At 44.2% G+C, this 24,800-nt stretch overlaps 1 protein-coding gene and 1 long non-coding RNA gene across 2 annotated transcripts; both read right to left on the reverse strand.

Moving 5' to 3' along the window:
* Window positions 1-15,877: 15,877 nt before the first annotated feature.
* Window positions 15,878-19,884, reverse strand: LOC123182535 (uncharacterized). Its single transcript, XM_044595143.1, has 3 exons — window positions 18,742-19,884; window positions 18,166-18,243; window positions 15,878-17,736 (listed from the first exon to the last, which is right to left on the reverse strand). The coding sequence occupies exons 1-3, from the start codon at window positions 19,831-19,833 to the stop codon at window positions 16,177-16,179; spliced, it is 2,730 nt and encodes a 909-aa protein (XP_044451078.1). The 5' UTR covers window positions 19,834-19,884; the 3' UTR covers window positions 15,878-16,176.
* A 2,147-nt stretch (window positions 19,885-22,031) lies between these two features.
* Window positions 22,032-23,694, reverse strand: LOC123182536 (uncharacterized). Its single transcript, XR_006492198.1, has 2 exons — window positions 23,088-23,694; window positions 22,032-22,507 (listed from the first exon to the last, which is right to left on the reverse strand). It is a non-coding gene; the product is annotated as an uncharacterized lncRNA (long non-coding RNA).
* Between the last annotated feature and the right edge of the window lie 1,106 nt (window positions 23,695-24,800).

Genomic DNA, 24,800 nt, shown 5'->3' on the forward strand with positions numbered 1-24,800 from the left:
TCACAAAATGCTAGGTAGTCTTCTTCAGCTACCGAATGGATACTCTATGTACTCTGTTTTCAATATGCAGTACTTCATTTCATGGTTGCATTTACCCTTGACTATTAAAGATACCACAAATTTGATAAGGTTGCTGGTGATGGCTACACATCAATGACCCATGCATTCCTTCTATTGTGAACCTGCATGCAGTTTTACCATCTGCTTACCACATTACACGAAGAAAACTGAATGCTTGTATCTCGTTCAGTTAAGCTCCCCGTATAGCTGGACGAGCGATCAACAAAACTGAGCTATGTGTTTATATACAGTCTAGAAATTTTACAGAAATAAAATGATCTTTAAGTTTCTGGTCTCAAGGTAAGATATAGCATATGTCAGGTCAAAATAACCTGGGGGGTAATAGGTCGAATGCCTATGTGCAATAAGAAAACCATCAGTATCCCACTGTTTGCATGAAAAAACAGCACATAGTACAGTTGAATTCAGAAAGGGCGCAATAACTATATCAAAGATAACAGCATGCCTGCAAAGACGCTGCAAGATCTCAGAAATAACCATTCCCCTGCAAACAACAGGATACGTCAAAAACTGAAAGATACAGCCAAAAATAATTTTACCAAATTCCACATAGGCAACAGGGATCCTGTGTTGCTGGTGCACGTACAGTCGCACATGACACCTCAATATATATCATGGATGAGGATGAATGGGCATTACAACACGCAACACCTTGTGTACTTACATGAAACCGGTTACACCGCTCGTTTGCGAGTACATGAGAGTAGCACACTTGTGAATTTAATCCAAATTCATCCAACACGAGTCAGAATTACACCAGGGTGAAAGTACCACCATTGGCTAGTAAGACCAACTTTTGTCAGAATAGAAAGAGCTACAACCAGCAATTCGCCGCCACCACCTGCTCATCCTCAATGGACTCAAGGATGGTGTGGTTCTCCGCGACCATGTCGGGTCGGTGATAACGGCAGCGTGTCTGCCGCCTCATCCGCAAGATGCCCCTTTGCTGGGAGGTACTCCATCTCCATGGTGATGCGAATTCACTCTCGTGCCTCCTGCACTGACAGGTGGGGGATGTCATTGTTAGAGTTATATTTATGGTGCCCTTTGGCTTTCTATATTTATGATGTCCTTGTTAGGGTTGGGGCTGACACAAATGCACCTGCTGCACAATCTTAAATTGGTGCTAACATAAGAGTGCAGCAACTAAAAGAGGCTATTTCATATAAAGTTTATTTTGCAGTCACTGTCGAGCCCAACCCTCCTGAGCGGGCAGGAGGGAGCTCCGCCGCCGCCGCTCGATCTCCCTCTCCGGCCACCTCCACAACAGAGAGCAGATTCGGAACCCTCTCACCATCCTCTCTTCATCCCATCCTGGCCCCCACATCGACTCCGTTCTGGCGACTCAGGTGGTGCCTCAACCCTAGCCGTCGGGGGCTTTACCTCCTTCCTCCCCTCCCTCCGTCGCCGCCGGGGGACGCCGTCGAGCTAAGCCCAGGGGCTGACGACGGTGGCGGAGGTCTACCTCTCTCCCTCAACATGGGGGTTGTGCGGGGGCCCTCGGCATGAGGAGGCGCGGCCGTTCGGGTCTTGGCGGCGCGATGGCCAGCCCTGCTTCGAGCTGCGGTGGGCCATCTGACCTTTGATCGGCGGCGACAGCATGGAGGGCTGCTACCTCTTGAGCACTGCGTTGGTTTTTCCTTGAAGAGGAAAGGGTGATGGAGCAAAGTAGCGTAAGTATTTCCCTCAGTTTTTGAGAACCAAGGTATCAATCCAGTAGGAGGTTATGCGCGAGTCCCTCGCACCTACACAAACAAATTAATCCTCGCAACCAACGCGATAAGGGGTTGTCAATCCCTACACGGTCACTTACGAGAGTGAGATCTGATAGATATGATAAGATAATTTTTTTGGTATTTTTATGATAAAGATGCAAAGTAAAATAAAAGGCAACGGAAATAACTAAGTGTTGGAAGATTAATATGATGGAAAATAGACCCGGGGCCATAGGTTTCACTAGTGGCTTCTCTCAAGAGCATAAGTATTTTACGGTGGGTGAACAAATTACTGTGAGAAATTGACAGAATTGAGCATAGTTATGAGAATATCTAGGTATGATCATGTATATAGGCATCACGTCCGAGACAAGTAGACCGACTCCTGCCTGCATCCACTACTATTACTCCACACATCGACCGCTATCCAGCATGCATCTAGAGTATTAAGTTCATAAGAACAGAGTAACACTTTAAGCAAGATGACATGATGTAGAGGGATAAATTCATGCAATATGATATAAACCCCATCTTGTTATCCTCGATGGCAACAATACAATACGTGCCTTGCTGCCCCTACTCTCACTGGGAAAGGACACCGCAAGATTGAACCCAAAGCTAAGCACTTCTCCCATTGCAAGAAAGATCAATCTAGTAGGCCAAACCAAACTGATAATTCGAAGAGACTTGCAAAGATAACCAATCATACATAAAAGAATTCAGAAGATTCAAATATTGTTCATAGATAAACTTGATCATAAACCCACAATTCATCGGTCTCAACAAACACACCGCAAAAGAAGATTACATCAAATAGATCTCCACGAGAGAGGGGGAGAACATTGTATTGAGATCCAAAAAGAGAGAGGAAGCCATCTAGCAAATAACTATGGACCCGAAGGTCTGAGGTAAACTACTCACACTTCATCGGAGAGGCTATGGTGTTGATGTCGAAGCCCTCCGTGATCGATGCCCCCTCCGGCGGAGCTCCGGAACAGGCCCCAAGATGGGATCTCACGGGTACAGAAGGTTGCGGTGGTGGAATTAGGTTTTTGGCTCCGTATCTGATCGTTTGGGGGTACGTAGGTATATATAGGAGGAAGGAGTACGTCGGTAGAGCAACGTGGGGCCCACGAGGATGGAAGGCGCGCTTGGGGGGTAGGCGCGCCCCCCTACCTCGTGGCTTCCTGGTGGCTTTCTTGATGTAGGGTCCAAGTCCTCTGGATCATGTTCGTTCCGAAAATCACGTTCCCGAAGGTTTCATTCCGTTTGGACTCCGTTTGATATTCTTTTTCTGCGAAACTCTGAAATAGGCAAAAAACAGCAATTCTGGGCTGGGCCTCCGGTTAATAGGTTAGTCCAAAAAATAATATAAAAGTGAATAATAAAGCCCAATAATGTCCAAAACAGAAGATAATATAGCATGGAGCAATCAAAAATTATAGATACGTTGGAGACATATCAAGCATCCCCAAGCTTAATTCATGCTCGTCCTCGAGTAGGTAAATGATAAAAACAGAATTTTTGATGTGGAATGCTACTTGGCATAATTTCAATGTAATTCGTATTAATTGTGGTATGAATATTCAGATCCGAAAGATTCAAGATAAAAGTTCAATATTGACATAAAAATAATAATACTTCAAGCATACTAACTAAGCAATTATGTCCTCTCAAAATAACATGGCCAAAGAAAGTTCATCCCTACAAAATCATATAGTTTAGTCATGCTCCATTTTCGTCACACAAGAATGCTCTCATCATGTACAACCCTGATGACAAGCCAAGCAATTGTTTCATACTTTAGTAATCTCAAACTTTTTCAAACTTCACGCAATACATGAGCGTGAGCCATGGATATAGCACTATGGGTGGAATAGAATATGATGATGGGGGTTATGTGGAGAAGACAAAAAAGGATAAAGTCTCACATCAACGAGGCTAATCAATGAGCTATGGAGATGCCCATCGATTGATGTTAATGCAAGGAGTAGGGATTGCCATGCAACGGATGCACTAGAGCTATAAATATATGAAAGCTCAACAAAAGAAACTAAGTGGGTGTGCATCCAACTTGCTTGATCACGAAGACCTAGGGCACTTGAGGAGGCCCATTGTTGGAATATACAAGCCAAGTTCTATAATGAAAAATTCCAACTAGTATATGAAAGTGACAAAACAAGAGACTCTCTATCATGAAGATTATGGTGCTACTTTGAAGCACAAGTGTGGTAAGAGGATAGTAACATTGTCCCTTCTCTCTTTTTCTCTCATTTTTTTGGGCCTTCTTTTTTTATGGCCTTTCTCTCTCTTTTTTTTATTCCTCACTTGGGACAATGCTCTAGAAAATGATGATCATCACACTTCTATTTATTTACAACTCAATGATTACAACTCGATACTAGAACAAAGTATGACTCTATATGAATGCCTCCGGCGGTGTACCGGGATATGCAATGAACCAAGAGTGACATGTATGAAAGAATTATGAACGGTGGCTTTGCCACAAATACTATGTCAACTACATGATCATGCAAAGCAATATGACAATGATGAACGTGTCATGATAAACGGAATGGTGGAAAGTTGCATGGCAATATATCTCGGAATGGCTATGGAAATGCCATAATAGGTAGGTATGGTGGCTGTTTTGAGGAAGATATAAGGAGGTTTATATGTGAAAGAGCGTATCATATCACGGGGTTTGGATGCACCGGCAAAGTTTGCACCAATTCTCAATGTGAGAAAGGGCAATGCACGGTACCGAAGAGGCTAGCAATGATGGAAAGGTGAGAGTGTGTATAATCCATGAACTCAACATTAGTCATAAAGAACTCACATACTTATTGCAAAAATCTACAAGTCATCAAAAACCAAGCACTACGCGCATGCTCCTAGGGGGTAGATTGGTAGGAAAAGACCATCGCTCGTCCCCGACCGCCACTCATAAGGAGGACAATCAAAGAACACCTCATGTTTGAAATTTGTTACATAACGTTTACCATGCGTGCATGCTACGGGACTTCCAAACTTCAACACAAGTATTTCTCAGATTCACAACTACTCAACTAGCACAACTTTGATATCACTACCTCCATGTCTCAAAACAATCATCAAGCATCAAACTTCTCTTAGTATTCAACACACTCATAAGAAAGTTTTTACTAATCTTGAATACCTAGCATATTAGGATTATTTAAGAAAATTACCATGCTATTTAAGACTCTCAAAATAATCTAAGTGAAGCATGAGAGGTCAATAGTTTCTATAAAACAAATCCACCACCGTGCTCTAAAATATATAAGTGAAGTACTAGAGCAAAAACTATATAACTCAAAAGATATAAGTGAAGCACATAGAGTATTCTAATAATTTCCGAATCATGTGTGTCTCTCTCAAAAGGTGTGTACAGCAAGGATGATTGTGGTAAACTAAAAGCAAAGACTCAAATCATACAAGACGCTCCAAGCAAAAAACATATCATGTGGTGAATAAAAATATGGCTCCAAGTAAAGTTACCGATGGAAGTAGACGAAAGAGGGGATGCCTTCCGGGGCATCCCCAAGCTTTGGCTTTTTGGTGTCCTTAGATTATCTTGGGGGTGCCATGGGCATCCCCAATCTTAGGCTCTTGCCACTCCTTGTTCCACAATCCATCAAATCTTTCACCCAAAACTTAAAAACTTCACAACACAAAACTCAGCAGAAAATCTCGTGAGCTCCATTAGCGAAAGAAAACAAAAGACCACTTCAAGGTACTGTAATGAACTCATTCTTTATTTATATTGGTGTTAAACCTACTGTATTCCAACTTCTCTATGGTTTATAAACTATTTTACTAGCCATAGATTCATCAAAATAAGCAAACAACACACACAAAATAGAATCTGTTGAAAACAGAACAGTCTGTAGTAATCTGTAGCTGACGCAAACTTCTGGAACTCCAAAAATTCAGCCAAAATAGGAAGACCTATACAATTTGTTTATTGATCAGCAGCAATTGGAATCAATATTTTATCACGTTCTTGTGATTTTTAACAATTATTTTCGTGAACAGAAAGTTTCTGGAAATTACAGCAAGATCAAATAACTATCACCCAAGAAGATCCTATAGGTTTAACTTGGCACAAACACTAATTAAAACATAAAAACACATCTAACCAGAGGCTAGATCAAATATTTATTCCTAAACAGAAGCAAAAAGCAAAAAACTAAAAATAAAATTGGGTTGCCTCCCAACAAGTGCTATCGTTTAACGCCCCTAGCTAGGCATAAAAGCAATGATAGATGTAGATATTGCCATCTTTGGTGGGCAATCCATAAGTGGCTCTCATAATAGATTCATATGGTAGTTTTATTTTCTTTCTAGGGAAGTGTTCCATGCCTTTCTTTAATGGAAATTGGAATCTAATATTCCCTTCCTTCATATCAATAATTGCACCAATCGTTCTAAGGAAAGGTCTACCAAGAATAATAGGACATGAAGGATTGCAATCTATATCAAGAACAATAAACTCTACGGGCACATAGTTCCTATTTGCAACAATAAGAACATCATTAATTCTTCCCATAGGTTTCTTAATAGTGGAATCCACAAGGTGCAAGTTTAAAGAGCAATCATCAAAATCACGGAAACCTAGCAAATCGCACAAAGTTTTTGGAATCGTGGAAACACTAGCACCCAAATCACACAAAGCATAGCATTCATGATCTTTAATCTTAATTTTAATAGTAGGTTCCCACTCATCATAAAGTTTTCTAGGGATAGAAACTTCCAACTCAAGCTTTTCTTCATAAGATTGCATCAAAGCATCAACGATATGTTTGGTAAAGGCTTTATTTTGACTATAAGCATGAGGAGAATTTAGCACGGATTGCAACAAGGAAATACAATCTATCAAAGAGCAATTATAATAATTAAATTCCTTGAAATCCAAAATAGTGGGTTCATTAACATCTAGAGTTTTGATCTCTTCAATCCCACTTTTATCAATTTTAGCATCAAGATCTAAAAAATCCGAATTTTTGGAACGCCTTCTAGGTAAAGGTGGATCATATTCAGTCCCATCATTATCAAGATTCATATTGCAAAACAAAGATTTAATAGGGGACACATCAATAACTTTTAGATCTTCATCTTTATTTTCAAAGTTCTCCGGTTTAGCGGCCATCTTATTAACTAAGGTAGCCTGTTTATCCGATATTTCAGCTATCGACTTCTCAAGACGAGCAATTTGGGATCTCAAACCATCAAATTCTTTAGACATATCATCGAGCTCTTTATTCATATAACTCATAAAGCTTTTTTGTTCCTTAAGCTCGTTTCTAAAGAAATTATTATGCTCAAATTGCAAAACCATAAAACTCCTGACGTTGCTTTCGATTTCTTCTAACCTTTTAAGATGAAGATCACCGAATCTCGGTAGAGCCATCGTGACAAACAAGCACTCCAACACACGAGCAAACGAGAAGCAAGCGAAAAAGAGGCGAACGAAAAAGAGAGGGCGAATAAAACGGCAAGGGTGAAGTGGGGGAGAGGAAAATGAGAGGCAAATGGCAAATAATTTTATGCGGGAGATAAGGGTTTGTGATGGGTACTTGGTATGTTGACTTTTGTGTAGCCCTCCCCGGCAACGGTGCCAGAAATCCTTCTTGCTACCTCTTGAGCACTGCGTTGGTTTTCCCTTGAAGAGGAAAGGGTGATGCAACAAAGTAGCGCAAGTATTTCCCTCAGTTTTTGAGAACCAAGGTATCAATCCAGTAGGAGGCTACGCGCGAGTCCCTCGCACCTACACAAACAAATAAATCCTCGCAACCAACGCGATAAGGGGTTGTCAATCCCTACACGGTCACTTACGAGAGTGAGATCTAATAGATATGATAAGATAATATTTTTGGTATTTTTATGATAAAGATGCAAAGTAAAATAAAAGGCAACGGAAATAACTAAGTGTTGGAAAATTAATATGATGGAAAATAGACCCGGGGGCCATAGGTTTCACTAGTGGCTTCTCTCAAGAGCATAAGTATTTTATGGTGGGTGAACAAATTACTGTTGAGAAATTGACAGAATTGAGCATAGTTATGAGAATATCTAGGTATGATCATGCATATAGGCATCACGTCCGAGACAAGTAGACCGACTCCTGCCTGCATCTACTACTATTACTCCACACACCGACCTCTATCCAGCATGCATCTAGAGTATTAAGTTCATAAGAACAGAGTAACGCTTTAAGCAAGATGACATGATGTAGAGGGATAAATTCATGCAATATGATAAAAAAAACCATCTTGTTATCCTCGATGCCAACAATACAATACGTGCCTTGATGCCCCTACTCTCACTGGGAAAGGACACCACAAGATTGAACCCAAAGCTAAGCACTTCTCCCATTGCAAGAAAGATCAATCTAGTAGGCCAAACCAAACTGATAATTCGAAGAGACTTGCAAAGATAACCAATCATACATAAAAGAATTCAGAAGATTCAAATATTGTTCATAGATAAACTTGATCATAAACCCACAATTCATGGGTCTCAACAAACACACCGCAAAAGAAGATTACATCAAATAGATCTCCACGAGAGAGGGGGAGAACATTGTATTGAGATCCAAAAAGAGAGAGGAAGCCATCTAGCAAATAACTATGGACCCGAAGGTCTGAGGTAAACTACTCACACTTCATCGGAGAGGCTATGGTGTTGATGTCGAAGCCCTCCGTGATCGATGCCCCCTCCGGCGGAGCTCCGGAACAGGCCCCAAGATGGGATCTCACGGGTACAGAAGGTTGCGGCGGTGGAATTAGGTTTTTGGCTCCGTATCTGATCGTTTGGGGTGCGTAGGTATATATAGGAGGAAGGAGTACGTCGGTGGAGCAACGTGGGGCCCACGAGGGTGGAGGGCGCGCCTGGGGGGGTAGGCGCGCCCCCTACCTCGTGGCTTTCTGGTGGCTTTCTTGACGTAGGGTCCAAGTCCTCTAGATCATGTTCGTTCTGAAAATCACGTTCCCGAAGGTTTCATTCCATTTGGAATCCGTTTGATATTCTTTTTCTGCGGAACTCTGAAATAGGCAAAAAACAGCAATTCTGGGCTGGGCCTCCGGTTAATAGGTTAGTCCCAAAAATAATATAAAAGTGAATAATAAAGCCCAATAATGTCCAAAACAGAAGATAATATAGCATGGAGCAATCAAAAATTATAGATACGTTGGAGACGTATCAAGGGCCTGGTGGACGGGTCTGCTGCATGCGTGGTCTGGGCTCCGGTCAAATCAGATCTGGCAGCGGCCTGCTTGCTGCGGGGTGGTAGAGATCGATAGTGGTCCCCTGTGCATGATGCTGGATGGAGGTTCAGCGAGCAGTCCAGGTAAAAACCTTGCTCCCAGCTAGTTGCCAAGGCCGGCGATGACGGCGCTCTTCTGTGTCATCCCCTTCTTGAAGACATCGTCGTGGAGAAGTTTCATACCTCTATCCACTACCTCTGGGGGGAACCCTAGATTAGTGAATCGGATGACGGTGGCGCTCTTGTGTCGTTCCCCCCTTGGGGGCGTCATTCTTGGAGGTGTGCATTGGCTCGAGGGACCAGTGGACGGTTTCAGCGATGGAGCGGCGTTTCTTGTGACGCATCGACGACGTGGAGTCTCGGCGGCGTGGCGCTTCAGGGTCTCGGCAGCAGATGCGTGATGGTGGACGCGCGTAGGAAGGTGATGTTGTCTGGTGTCATGGTGGCGTCGACGACAGGCCTGGCAAGGTCAATGTGTCAATACCTACTCTGAAGATGGATCGGTGGAAGACGGTGGCAGCGGCCTCTGCAACGTGCGCATGCGGTGCCCGCTGAGAGTGCGCTGGACCGGTGTGTGCTCCGGACTCCGGACCCGGCGATTGTGGCTTGGTTGAGACCTCCGGTTTTAGATGTTGGGCTTTGGTGTGAGGTCTGGGCAGGCAGACTCAACAATGCGCACCCCTTCTTCAAATTGATAGAAGTCGCGACAGATGTTGCAAGATGATGGCTTGAGATTTATTGATGTATTATTTTGTAAGGTCTTAAAGTGAATAATTAATAAAATGGTTGTATGCATCGCCCTGGTGCAGAGGCGGGGTCATCCTCCTTTTCGAAAAATGAAGATTCTTGATTCTTGGGGGCAGAGCATAGAAGGAAATATCATGTTTTATATGGCAAGATACAAATACCAAAAGCCATCCTTGACACTTCAATTTCGGATAGCTCTGTTCTACACCACCTCCCCAAATTGGCCCTCCTTTCTTGGTGGATGGCGCCAGGCCTTTGGAATAGGTGGATACTGGGTACAAGGTACTGGCTCTCGAAGTTTTCCCACAACCACACCCTCATTTCTCGCACACTCTCAAGCCACCAGGAGGCGCAGAGGACCGCAGGCTGCCATGGCTCGTCGGAGCATCTGAAGCTCGTCACGAGGTTCCAGTTCAACGCCCAGGATCGCCGCTGTCGTGGCACACCGAAGGAGCTCAAACTCGTGGTTACCAACAACTTCTATGTAGAAAGACTATATATAAAGATGAGGCAAGAGGTAATTCTGTCGTGAGTTGTTATTGTAGTGTTGCATACAGGCCGTTGATGAGCGATCGGACAACAGACACAAGACTGGGCTAACGGAGAAAAAGTAGCAGCAAGATGCTCCAGCGAAGGATGCTAATACTATCCCCGTTTCTGACGTATAGGAAAAGGTTGAAACACTTGACTTGTCAGTTGGTGTTCTTCACTTGGGAAAGCAAAGTTCAGACTGAATGTACTCCGTTTCTAGACTGAATATACTATGTTTTCAGGCCGGATGTACTCTGCTTTCAGACTAAAAGTGATCTGATGATTCAGCATTATCTATCGAGGGGGTCATTTACTCGGCAACTAGTGACACCCAGGGCAGCGTGCCGAAACAGCCTGCTAATACCGCTCTGATCTTGTTTAGGAGGTCATTTAAATGGTATTGGGAAGGTTAGGGGGTTAAGTAACTGGTTCTAGATGTCAGGGGATGAAGTGGCCGGTTGGTGCAACCCTGAGGGGTTATGTGGACTTCCTTCCCTTTTACCAGGGAAGGAGCGATGCTAGACCCACGTAAAGTTACGTGAGATTTTTACGTAAAGGCTGACTTGGTGGTAGTTAATTGGATTAGGATTAGTGGCTGGGGCCCACCCAGTTAAAATCAGGGGGGCGAGAGAGTTATTGAGGGAAAGTTACGTAAGTCTTCGTAAGCTCGTTCGTAGGTGTGGCATTATTGACCAGGGAAGATACAGACTCACAGATAGACCGGGCCAATACTGCTACATCGGCCCAAGCCAGGCCACGTTCGACGACTAAGTCAGAATAGGGCGTGAGGGAACGATTTCACATGCTCAATCGCTTCCTAGGACATTTACCCCTAGATACTCCCTGGGCACAAGCAATTGCCATAAGGAGAACCAGCACAATTTTGAAAAGCAGTTAAACAACTTTAGAATTAGAATCTCCAAAGCCTGCAACCATTGTGCCATTCATCTCGCCACCTGCTACCCCTTGCTATCAGTATGCTTAGTGTGTCATTTATGTGCTCCAGCTCAACGGTAGTTTGCACTCTATACCTTCCTCGAGGTTGGCCGCGTAGGGTGGCCCCGGTGATAGTGTGTTGTGTTTTCACTGTATCTATGTGACCAGAAGCGAACTCGCCGTCGGTAACTGAGCTTGGCAACCAACAAGATGGAAGCAATTTGTTGCGCCACTCTGATTGTGACGGACACACAGGCAAACCTCAACTGAGCAGCCAACACGGACCTCAATCTACCTTTCTTTTTTTTGCGGGAAATAACTTGCATCACTCATGTGGCATCAGCTACTTCAGAATTACAGAGTTCCACAATATTAACAGGACCAGAGGTAAGCCAAACTGCAGTTCTACCACTGGTCCGCCCATAGCTAGCTAATACATGACTCACCAAATTCTGGTTTCGTCGAATATGAGTATGACATGAGTAATCTAATCTCATTCACCATGAAGCCAAAACGAGATCTATCCATACCATTCTTCTTTAACAAATTTACTGCATAAACTGAGTCTGTCTCAATGTGAATTGGCATCTGGCTCCATTGCAAGGCCAAAGCCAAACCTTCCTTGATCGCCGAGAGCTCCGCTTCCAAAGCTTTAGAACAATAGTGTAAGCATCTGCATGAAGAGAAAAGAATGTCTCCTACTTGGTCCCTAAGGATCATACCACTTCCTGCCGATCCATATCTGCTTGAACAAAAGATCCATCAGTATTTAACTTGACCCACCCAGGCTCAAGGAGCTTCCAACGTATGCCACCAACGCCAGCATGTCCATCACGTATCTTCAGATTTGCAGAAGGTTCAGAAACCGGTGCCTTGCCTTTTACTGGGTCGAAGAGTGGATCATCTTGGATAGCAAGGATGGACTGAACATAACTACACAAGAACCGCTTGGACACATCAGTAGGAGGTGCAGGTTTATAATGGATAATTTCATTACAGACAAGACAAATCCTCCATAAGAGCATAAGCAGATGCAGCCTTAAAAATTCAGGAAGATCACCAACCAGATGCAACAGCCATTCATGTCCTGTATTCTGAACCTCGAGTACTGGTGGCAGCAGCCAAACTTCTGCGACTGAATTCCAAAGATCTAGGCTTGGTCTCCAACTCGAACTCCTAATGCATCCCATTCCCAGTGGATTATCTATAGGTGGCTCCAACGCCACTTGTTTTGTCACTCGCCCTTTTTTTAGAACGGAGGCATATGCCCGATCTTAAAATGAGGTCCTTACAGGGTTCGAACAAGGTTCACAGTTTTGCAGGACACAAAGGCAGTAGTCAAGACATGAACAAGGCTGCGAAGGGCAACACTAAAGATTGATACATGCCATCCAATTCACAGTGGATTATCTATAGGTCACTCTCACCCTTCGCAGCCTTGTTCATGTCTTTCCCACCAGTCACTCCCTCTCTTCTCCACCAACTGTGATTTATAGCCAAGATCCATAGCAACAAATGCATGGTTCAACCACTCAAGAGGTACAAACTTAAGTGTTTCCACGGATCGCCCGGTGTGGAAGATCTTCATACATTATGTAAAGTACCTTGTAAAGATATCACAAAAAATGAACTGATGCGTCAAGCTAGTTTGTCTTCCTCAAATACTAAAGGAATACTCTATGTGCTATGTTTTTCAATATGCAGCACTTCATTTTGTGGTTCCATTTACCGCTGACTATTGAAGATATCACAAATTTGATAAGATTGTTGGTGATGGCTACGCATCAATGACCAATTGTTCCTTTTATTGTGAATCTGCGTGTAATTTTACAATGTGTTTATCACATTACACGGAGAAAACTAAATCACTTGTATATTATCTCATTCAGTTAAACTCCCCGTACAGCTGGAAGAGCAATCAACAAAACTGAACTCTGTGTGTTTGTACAGTCTAGAATTTTAGGATAATAAGTTACAAATGCGTAAACTGTGGACTTACCTAGAGACAAATCTCACATGTTATGACTGGAAAAGGGTGAAAAATATAGCATATGTCAGGTCAAAATAACATGGGGAGTAATAGGTTGAATTTATACAATTTCCGCAAAAAAAAGGTTGAATGCATACATGTCCAATAGGAAAACCATCAGCATCCCACTGTTTGCATGAAAGAACAGATAAATACAGTGAGAACAACTAAACATAGAACAGTTGAATTCAGAAAGAAACTGGTACACACTAGACAGTTAACAAAGACTATAACTACTCCCTCCGTCCCAAAATTCTTGTCTTAGATTTGTCTAGATACGGATGTATCAAGTCACGTTTTAGTATTAGATACATCCGTATCTAGACAAATCCAAGACAAGAATTTTAGGACGGAGGGAGTATATCAAAGATAACAGCCTGCCTGCAAAAGCGCTGCAAGATTTCAGAAATAACCATTCCCCTCAAACTCCAAACAACGGGATACACCAAGAACTGAAAGATATATAGCTAAAAAGTAATGCATCAAGTTCCTTGTAAAGATCTTCATACACCTCAGTAGATATCATGGATGAATGGGCATTACAACAAGCAAATTTTAATAGCATCCGTGCAAAAAATGTTGCAAGATCCCATAAATAATTGTTCCCCTCCCACTTTAAACAACAAAGATACATCAAGAAACGAAAGGTACAGCCAAAAATATCATCAAATTCTGCATAAGCAAGAAGCATGAAGAATTCAGTCTCACCTGAGTACAGAATCAGAAATCAGGATCCTGTGTTGTAGCAGCACACATAGGGTATCCCCGTAGATACTAGTACAACACAATAATGGTATCATGGATGAATAGGCTTTAAAACAAGCAAGAACTTTGCATATTACAGGAAGCTGGTTACATCTCTCGTTTCTGTGGGAGCAACATACTCGAATTTAATCAAAAAACATTCAACACGAGTCTAAATTTCGAAGGGGGTAAAAGTACCGCCAATGGCGAACTACTTGTGACAACCGGCAAGGGTGCGAAAGCAAAAAAAATGCTCTTTTGAGTTCCTGGGCTCACAGCATCGTAAACTGTGTAGACTTACCTGGAGGCAAATCTCACATGATGAACTAGAAAAAAATTCGAAAGGTATAGCATATGTCAGGTCAAAAAAACCTGGGGACTAATAGGTTGATGGGCACAGAGCCAAATCGAGTATCCGGAGTGTATATGTGCAATAAGAAAACCATCAACATACTGCATCCCACTGTGACATGAAAGAAAAGGTAACACCAAGCCTGCCAAAATGTTGTAAGACCTCAAAAATAACTACTTCCATCCAAACAACTGGATACATCAATCAAGGAACTGAAAGATACAGCCAAAAAAAGAAATGCATCAAATTCCACATAGGCAACAGGATCCTGTGTTGCTGGAGCACGCGCGGGCACAGGACACCTCAGTAGATACCATGGATGAGCGGGCATTACAACAAGCAACAACTTGCCTACAAACTGGAGGCGAAAGCAGCGATGATAGCTGGGAATGGGATTCAGCGAGATGGAAGCAAGCTACTCCGCCACTTGGGTTGTGCGTGAGAGACCAGCAAACTTCAACAGAGAAGCTGACATGGACCTGTTGCACAGTTCGATCTAGCTCACATGGCAACGCTCGGGCTTTCTTCTCCAACTCGAATTCCTAATGCATCTCATTCCCAGACGGTTCATCTATAAGTGCTTTGTTTTGTCACTCCCGCCCCTTCGTGATGCCACTTGTTCTGTCGCTCTCTGCTTTCTTCTCCACCAACTGTGTTTTATAGACAAGATCCATAGCTATAGTTGCACGGTTCAACCACTCAAGAGGTACAAACTTGAGTGTTTGCACGGATCGCCCGACATGGAAGATCTTCATACATTCATGTAAGGTTCCTTGAAATGAAATCACAAAATGAACTGATGACTCGAGCTACGTGGTCTTCCTCAGCTACTGAAGAAATACTCTATGTACTCTGTTTTCAATATGCAGTACTTTATTTCGTGGTTCCATTTGCCCCTGAAAATTAAAGATATCTCATATTTTGTAAGATTATTGGTGATGGCTGCACATAAATCCGATTTGTTCCTTTTATTGTGAACCTGTGTGTATTTCTTACAATGTGTTTATCGCATTACATGGAGAAACTGAAGTCAAACCGCCCATACAGCAGGAAGAGCGATAACAAAACTGAACTCTGTTTATACAGTCAGGTATTTTAGAGAAATAAAATGCTCTTTTGAGTTCCGGGCTCACATTGACTTACTGGAGACAAATCTCACATGATGAACTCGGAAAAAAATAATGAAAGGTATAGCATATATCAGGTCAAAATAACCTGGGGAGTAATAGGTTGAATACATATGTGCAATAAGAAAACCATCAGCATCCCAGTGTTTGCATGAAAGTACAGCATATAGTACCATTGAATTCAGAAAGTATTTAATATATGAGCCAAATCTTTATTGTGTTTAATATATGAGGCAAATCTTTTACCTCTGTTTCGAAAACAAAAAAAACTGGTAGACAGTTGATAAAGACTAGAACTAAATATATCAAAGATAACAGCATGCCTACAAAAACGCTGCAAAACCTCGTAATAATCATTTCCCTCCAAACAACTGGATACATCAAGAAACTGAAAGATACAGCCATTAAATAAGAAATGTATCAAATGCCACGTAGGAGCACGCACAGGACACCTCAGTAGCTATCATGGATGAATGGGCATTACAACAAGCAACAACTTGTGTACTACATGAAACCGGGAACGCTGCTCCTTTGCGAGTACATGGGAGCAGCATACTTGTGAATTTAACCCAAATTCATCCAACACGAGTCAAAATTACACCAGGGGTGGAAGTACCACCGCTGGCTAACTACTTGCGATGCCGTCCGCTACCACCACCTCTCCCTGGTGAATGTCGGCCTCCACGTTGTTGTGGTCTTCTACCACGGAAAGATGAGTTCCCCTGATTAAAGTGCCCAGAATTGAATTGCATAGGAGGCTGACCTCCATCTCCACGAGGTGAAGGTAGCGAATTGAACTGCATAGGAGGCTGACCTCCATCTCCATGGGGTGATGGTAGGGAATTGAACTGCATAGGAGGCTGGCCTCCATCTCCGTGCGGTGATGGTAGGGAATTGAACTGCATAGGAGGCTGGCCTCCATCTCCGTGTGGTGATGGGAGGCGCCCATGTCCTTGCATGTTTGCATTTCCAGGAGGCTGATCTCCATCTTCATGTTGTGATGGGAAGCGCCCAAATCCTTGGGTGTTGGGAAATCCAGCAGGCGGCCCTTGGTTAGCCATGTGTGGAAACTGACCAAAGTTGCCTTGCCCCATAGGAAATTGAGATGCCTGGCCAAAAGGATGATTTACTGGCGGTCCACCAAATGGCATCATGTTTGCACTCATTGTGCTCCCTGGCATAAATTGTTGTTGGGCCATGGGCATTCCATTTGGGAAGCCACCAAAGTTCTGATTCTGTAAATACTGCTGGAACTGGTTGGCTCCCATAAGTATATTCTGCATAATATTAGCTGCAAGAGCAGCTCCATCAACTCCCATGTTTGGCTGCCCTGGAGGTGGAAGCCCGCCAGGCCAAACCATATTTGGCTGCTGAGAGAACTGCTGTGGGTTGATGAAGCAACTGCCCATCTGATTTGCAAGTTGAACAGGTGATGGCATAGCATGATTCATTGAGATTGACGGCAGCATTGTTGGTGCACTCATAGGAAAGTTTTGAGGACCCGTTTGTCGCGTTGTGCTGTCAGCAACAGCAGTTGCCATATCAGACCGGTGAAATCGAGGCTGTGGTCGGCGATCTGGTGTTGATGCATCATGGATTCTAGGTGACATGTCCCTTGGTGTACTCATCGGATAATTTTGTTGACCCAACTGATGTGTCACACTGTCAGCCATATCCGAGCGGTGGAAACGACGCTGTGACTGGTGACCAGATGTCGGTGTATCGTGGGTCCTCGGTGGCATGTCATTTCGAAATCCAGCACCCCTGGTCTGCACCCTCTTCTTGTCACCAGAAGGTTTCTTAGAATCATGCGGCCTATCAGTCTGCCTTTTTACCAGTCGTAGTGATCTTTTGTACTCAGCCTCCTGCTCATCATCAGAGAATTCAGGTTCATCTGCCTCCTCATCATGGTCAGCAGATTCATCATAGCCTTTGGCATATAGCTCTTTCATATTTAGGATATGATCTGCAAACTCCGCAACAAAACAGACAGTAGTTCCTGCACTGATCCCAGCAGGCACTTCTTCCGCGGAATTATACCGCACAAGATAGTAAGGGTTTTTTACAGGTCCAAATATTTCATCAACAATGCCAAGTGGTGTCCTGCTCTCAGTTATCCAGAGTATAGAACCCTCAGTCAGGGGACTGTGTTCCACTGATCCTTCAACAATCACTCTCTCCCCCATGATCTGGATGACCAGCAAACAGACAACCAGTCAGTATATGGATCTCATAGGAAATATACTAGTATCTCAACAGTCTAAACAAGAACCCCTATCTGTCTACAAAAATATCTAACAACACACTGGAAAAATATGCTATTCAAAATAATAGCTGCATTAATGAAATGTATAGACACCATCATCCAAACACTTACAAATTCCAGAATGCACTACTAATACAGTAGAAACATACATCAGTGAGTACCATAGATCTCTGGTTCTTACATTACAATTAGCTACTGGTTTTAACACATACAGATAATGGTGACTGATTAAATCATCATCACATTACATAGAAAGAACAGGTACCTATAAAGTGCTGGAAAAATAAAGTTTTTGTTTCCAACAAATGCAAACAAAAATCTAGCTGAAGTAAAAGTTAAATTCAAGACTTACAGCTGTAATTGTTCCCACTGGAAGTGCCTTATGATGCGGTTCCAACTGCACTTCAATGTTTGGAACTGGAGGAAGTACCTGCAAGGTATATGGTACATCTACTTTAGAATAGAGATACAATCAAGGAACAATGATATTTTAACAGTTATATGTGTGGTTTTGGCATAGTTAAAAGAGGCGCGCCTAGCTCTATGCGATAGCAAAACGTCAAGTGCTTAAGTGTGCGCTTTGGTGAGAAAAGCACAAGGCAGTGGCAAACACACAATTAACGCCTAGTGCTTTTTTTAACTTTGGTTTTTGGCAACTGAGCCCAAGTGTGTTCATGTAGCAACTACATAGTAATAGAAAATAATTTGTCGCTATGGTAGCTACAGAAAGTGCAGGATTTTCAGAGGAACAAATGGATAACTAAGCATTTAACTTCTACTGGCCTATCAAATGAATAAAATTTGACCATGAAACAAATATTGATACAAGTCGGCTGCATCTAACTAGAACCAAATTCTAACATGATAGCAAGTGATTCATATTATACTAGACGCAAGAGAGGTGCACATCGTGAGATAAACTTAATACCTCTACTTCATGTTTGGACTTGATAGGACCCTTTGGTGTTTCGTCATCATCCCCATCGTCGACTCCAACCATCAGCTCACCCTCTTCAAGGAGGGCCTCCATGTCACTGGGACCACTATGCTTTTTGGCCACCGGCACTTCGTCATCACTGCTCAACGAGGCTTCACTTGACTCCTCATCATTTTTGGCCGGCTCCTCCTCATCATCATCACTGCTCGATGAGGCTTCACTTAATTCCTCATCCTCGCTGCTCTCCGACTCTTTGTCCTTGCTTTCCTCCTCCCACTTGCCTCCTCCACGCTCCACCTCCTCATTTACCATGGTCCCAGAACTCATCTCAGCATCAACAGAAGCAATGGTACTAGTATCAGCATCAACAGCAGCTACGGTACTAGTATCAGCATCAACAGCACCTACGGCGCTCATCTCAGCGTCAACAGAAGCCCCGGTACTAGTCTCGGCATGAACAGCAGCTACGGCACTAGTGTCAGCGTCAACAGCAGACATGGTACTATTGTCAGCAGCAACAGCAGCTACTGCACTCATCTCAGCATCAACAGGAGCAACGGTGCTAACCGCAGCATGAACGGCAGCTACGGTACTAGCATCAGCATCACCAGCAGCTATGGTACACATATCGGCATCAATCGCTGCCTCCAAACTATCCCCTTCTGCAACGAAATCGCCAATCCCCAACACAGGAGCCTGGCCCGGGCCAAGCTCCCCGCCCAATCCACCTCCCAGCAGCATCACGGCCTCCTTCTTGACCTCCAACAGGACGCCGCGAGGAGCGTCGAGCAGGCCGGGCGGCCCGCCCTTCTCCTCCGCCGCGACCTCCCCCTCCCCCAACTTGACGATTTGGTCCAAGCCCAACCCGCCGCTGCCGGACGCAAAATCAATCCCACCCGGACCAGCGGCCGCCTCGCCGAGGCCGAAGCTCTTGGCCAGCTCGCTCGCCATGGCCTGGTCGAAATCGAAGTCGTCGAGGAGCCACTCCTCGACGGGGTCGAAGGCGGCGGCGGCGGCCGGGTCGGAGGGGGGCGCGGGCGGCGGGGAGGGGGAGGGAGACGGGGGCCTAGGATGCCGCGCCATGTGTGGTGGGGGTGGGGGTGGGGGTGGGGGTGGGGTTTCGGAGAGGCGGCGCCATGGGTGGTTGATTTTATCTCTGGCGGTCGGGGGGTTTAGGGTTTTAGGCCGCGGCGGCTGGCTGCGCGGCGCGGGGTGCGGGGAGGGGAGGAGGGTGGGGAACGGCTGCTTGCTCTGCTCTGTGGTGTTCTCGCGCGGTGGGCAGGGCTGGGGAGGGTGTCTCCGTCCGCGAATCAGGGCTCAGGAGACGCACATCGGCAGGTCCTCCGCCCGGCACGAATCTCAGCGCTCGGGTTCTCGGAGGTACCCCTTCTGTCCTTTTAAAATTTGTCTGACCATATTTAAATTAAAAAATATAAACATCTACAAATATTAAAGTTATACGATGTGAAATTTGAATTCATTACGCATATAATGATATTGGTTTCATATTATGATTGTTCATGTTTTTTTTAAAGTTGGTCAAATTTTACTAAGTTTGACTTGAGGTAAATCTTATATGCTCAGTAAAAGGACCAGAGGGAGTAAATGTTTGTAACGGGCCGACCGCCTGGCATCACGCCGGTCTATGCGCTGTGCGACATGCATCTATGTAGCCCACGCGCAGTTTCCCCTTGTGGGGTTCATGCACGCTCGACCCTCTCCTACATTATTCCTTCGCGGCCTGTCTCCTCCACTCATTTTATCTGTCGCTCCTTTTCCTTGATCTTTGTCGCATCTCGTCTTCTTCATTGTTGAATGTTGCTGCATGGCGATGAGCGGCGTGATGAGGCCCTACTGCTAGGGCAAGCCACCTCTGGGGTAGCGAGGCACTGCGGCCTGCAACTAGGGGACGAGCCACCGCAGGCGGCAAATACGACAACAATCAACCCCTCATTTCCCCCCTCCGGCACACATGAGCTACAACGGCAGTGATGGGGAACGTTAGTACGGTGTTGACGGGGGGTTGCAATGGGGGGAACCGCGTGTTCCAACTACGATTGCCGAATGCTGGAACCAGACGGCTATGATGCTGCGACTGCAGCCACCACATGCTGGAACCAGTCGGATGTGGTGTTGCGACCTGGGTGTATGCTTCGTCGTCGTGGCGTTCAACGACTTTATGGTGGAAGTTGCGACCGACGCATGGGCTAACTGCAATCTGTGCCTAGGATGGCTGCGAACGGCGACACTGGAAGATGTAGTTAGGGGTGAGCCAAGAAGATGTGATTGGCTGTGATACAACCAACAACCCTGGAAGTGGCGGCTAGGGGCGAGCCAGTAAGATGTGACTGGCGGTGGACGATGTTGTGACTGAAGAGCCCAAAAGATGCGACCGACACAGGGCATAGATGTTACTCGGGACTTGCGGCGGTGGGCAAGCCCAGAAGCTGGAATTAGCAACGGCCAATGTTGCGAGCGAGGGAGGATGCTGCCATAGAAAAATTCCTGAAGCGAAAGGTGTAGCCGCAATATAGCAGGCAAAGCGGGAGCTGTAGCCACAATACTAAATTCCCAAACATTTTTTTATTCATGATCTTTTTGATAATGCAAACAATTTTTGGAAATTCTGAACAATTTTTGAAAAGGATGAACACCTTTTTTGTTTTCGTGAAATCTTTGAAAACATGAACAACTTTTGTAGAAGACAAAAGTTTGTTGAAGTTATCAACAACTTTTGAAAAAACAAACTTTTCTGACATTTTGATTTTTTAAGCGAGAATATTTGTTTGAAAATTAAAAAAATGTCAATAGTTTTTTAAAACAAAAAAATCTTGAAGAAAAAAAAATGGAAAATAAAAATAAAATAAAAAGGAACAGAAACGGGAAAATGAAAACCCAAGAAAACAGTAAAAGAAAAAACCGCTTTTGCCTTGTTGTGGTGTAGTGGGCCGGCCCATTTCTCGTGTTGGGAGGTTTGTCCTGTGCATGCGGTCGACATTACGACGTAGAGAGCGTCACATAGGATTTTCCCATAGTTAGTTATTAGTTATGTTAAAATTTTAAAATAATAGTTATATGTATGTTGTGCGACCCGATCGATACGAGTAAGCATGTGCCAGCTTATCTTAACCGTATCGACTTTGGGAACCTTATGTAAGAACCGTCAAAATTAGATAACAATAATTTCAACGGCGTTGCCCAAACATTAATTAAAATAATAGAAACACCTGACATTTAATTTTTATTATAGCAAATAGCATTTGACCATGCACAACAAAATATTTTCCAAACCTCCATGTATTCTACAAATTTATAATCAGATCTTGGTCTCATTTTTTTCCACATAAAGTAAATGCCAACTAATGGCCAGTCAAGCAAATTACACTTGTCCCTAGTACAGCCTACAAGAGACACAAGTGGAGGCATGCATGCAAGCCTAACCACGCATGCATGCCAGATGTAATGCCTCTCCAAACCGATATAGCTACTAACCCCACTATAAATAGGAGCCATTCCTTTCACTGTGGTCCATTCCACCTCACACACACACATACACTGGAGTACCACCACCACTTGCCTTTTCACCTTCTGCCACACTGCTGTCCTTCACTGCGGTGAAGCCCTTTGGGTCGCATGCGCCATCAGGTACTAATCAAGTACCTTGTTGTGTTAGCCCTTCTTGCTTGACTTCTTGTCTATCTTCACCTCGGTTTGAATCAGTCCATGAGCATCTATTCACCTTGATCTATTTATCTTGCTGTAAAAAGAACAAAATGTTTGCGTAAACACCCAAGTTAATCAAAACTAATTAGATCAATTGCAAAAGCTTGTAAAAGTTTCTGTGAATGACATCTATGGCTTGTACTAGATCTAACATGCCAAGAATCAAATCCTAAGTACTAGTAACTTGCTAAGACATGTATGTGTGTATCCAAAAGATCAATCTTCCTGTGTATACTACCTTGTTCTAATTATTAATCCCTGCCAATCTGTAGCAAAAATTGAGTGATTGATGTTTATAATCTACTCACAAGTAATTAATTTTGGAGTTTCACTGCCACTATTTGCTTCTATATGGTGTTCAAGGATGAGTAGCACTAGTTAGGAACAGCATTTAGATCTAATCAGTAGCAATACCATGACCACGCCATAGATTAAATCTTGATTAATCTCATGGCCTTGAGATAAACAAAGAGAAAGAAGGCAATATGGCTGAGTGGGCAATAGTAGGGCCTGAGATAAAATGAACACTATATGCGCACCCACGTTGACATCTAGCAGGCACTCGATGTGAAATTTGGAACACTTATGGAGAAGGAATCAGAATTAGTACTTACCAGTAGTAGCAGTAGGATGTGGCTAGTCCACACCGTTAGCAGCAGAGCCATGCGACCGAGCAGCGCCGGTGAAGCCGCACACGCCCGACGCCCGTGGCTGCACGCCTCGTGTGTGTGGCTGCGCTGGGGGAGGATGTAGGCATGGAGACGTCGTTGCCGCTGCAGCCGGTGGCAAGCCCACCGGACCTGAATCAGGCGGCGCTAGGATTGAGTGGTGGCGACGTTTTTGGCGCCGGCGGATAAAATAAATAGGGGGAAATGGTAGAGGGAGACGAGGAGAATCTGTAGGTGTCCACCGTGTCGCCGGAGATGCCCGGACGGGGCAGATCGAGGCGGCGGCGGCCATGCTCTGTTCTTGGGGAGAGAGAGAGAGGTGGGTGGCTGGTTCTGTTCTTGGGATAGCAGAGAAGACGAGGAGAGGAACGAGCTGGGTTCAACGAGTAAAGTACTAGTAGTGCAGGCTACTGTTTCCTTTTTACTTATCATTTTTTTTACTCTCTAGACTGGATGGCATACGTGCATGCTACTCTGATTTGGATGGTTTGATGCATTTTATCTCTCAATGAAACACTAGGACGTATCACAACCTAGTTAATTAATTATGGCTTGCCCAACATGGCCGTGTTGCTGGATCTTTAGATTTTAAATTAGGAAATATAAACATGGTTGTGAAATAATTATCAGGAGCCGATCTCGGATCCGTAGGAGCCACGCCCGGTGGTTCCGAGTTGGTCGAAGCACTATCCGGCAAGTCGTCATCTCCTTGACCATGTCTTGATAAATGTTTTCCGGGCTATGGGTCATTTCCAAAATTTTGCATAAGATTTTAAAATAAATATTTTTCATAAATAAAATGAAATTTGGATCAGGTGGATCCACTGATTTGGCAATTGGACCAGATCAGGTGAAGCATCTGTATTAAGTAGTTGTGACCCGGGTAGGGTTACAATATAAATAAATATTTGGTGGGTAGGGGAGCTCATGTTGGTGAAAGCAACCCAGGGAGGGTCGGCTTGGATGGCGGGCTCCTCTACATAGGGTATCACATTAGGACACAACCAACTGGCGCTTACTTCAAAAGCGGCGCAAACCGTACTGACCATAGACCTGGAATGGGACGGGCTGAACCAACTACCCATGCCAAGTAGCTGCCTCTGCATGGGTGAGAAGGTGGCTGTAGCCGGGTAGGTACAGTCACCCTAGGGCGGGACCGCCGGTCAGGGGTCTCGACCCGCGGGCCTTTAGTAAGGCAAGGTGGAAAAGCAGAGGTAGTGTACGGGCTGGTTAAAGGTTCTGGTTCCTTGGTCTAGTCGTGTGCACGGGTAGCGCATGGACGACTTGGACCAAGTGATGCTATGGGTAAAGCAGTACACCTCTGATCAGAGTAAATGTGATATCACTCCCAGCTTCCGGGTTTGGAAGTGCGTCGTGTGGGTTTTCCTCTGACACAGGATGTAAGATCCCACGTCGCTCTGTCGCCAGTAGATTTTATAAATAAAATTTGGTTTTCAACAAAATGGGTTAAGGGAAAATATTTTTACCTACAAAGTATTTTGAGCTAATGGCTCGGTGGTTGTAGCCGTGGCCGGTAAAGTTATTCCTCTTTAAAGACTCTTGCATCCACTTTTCCCGGCGACTTGCGGAGTACGTATTTTATACGTACTCAGCTGCACTTATGTTGTTTTTCAGAACAAGAGAGTTATGAGAACTCTG

The sequence above is a fragment of the Triticum aestivum genome, chromosome 1D (genome assembly GCF_018294505.1).
Source record: "Triticum aestivum cultivar Chinese Spring chromosome 1D, IWGSC CS RefSeq v2.1, whole genome shotgun sequence".
Lineage (NCBI taxonomy): Eukaryota > Viridiplantae > Streptophyta > Magnoliopsida > Poales > Poaceae > Triticum > Triticum aestivum.

Coding starts and splice junctions, on each gene's coding strand:
- LOC123182535 (XM_044595143.1), bottom strand. CDS start 19,833: ATGGCGCGGCATCCTAGGCCCCCGTCTCCCTCCCCCTCCCCGCCGCCC. Junction 18,244..18,741: donor AGTCCAAACATGAAGTAGAG/GTATTAAGTTTA, acceptor TATACCTTGCAG/GTACTTCCTCCAGTTCCAAA. Junction 17,737..18,165: donor CAGTGGGAACAATTACAGCT/GTAAGTCTTGAA, acceptor CTGGTCATCCAG/ATCATGGGGGAGAGAGTGAT.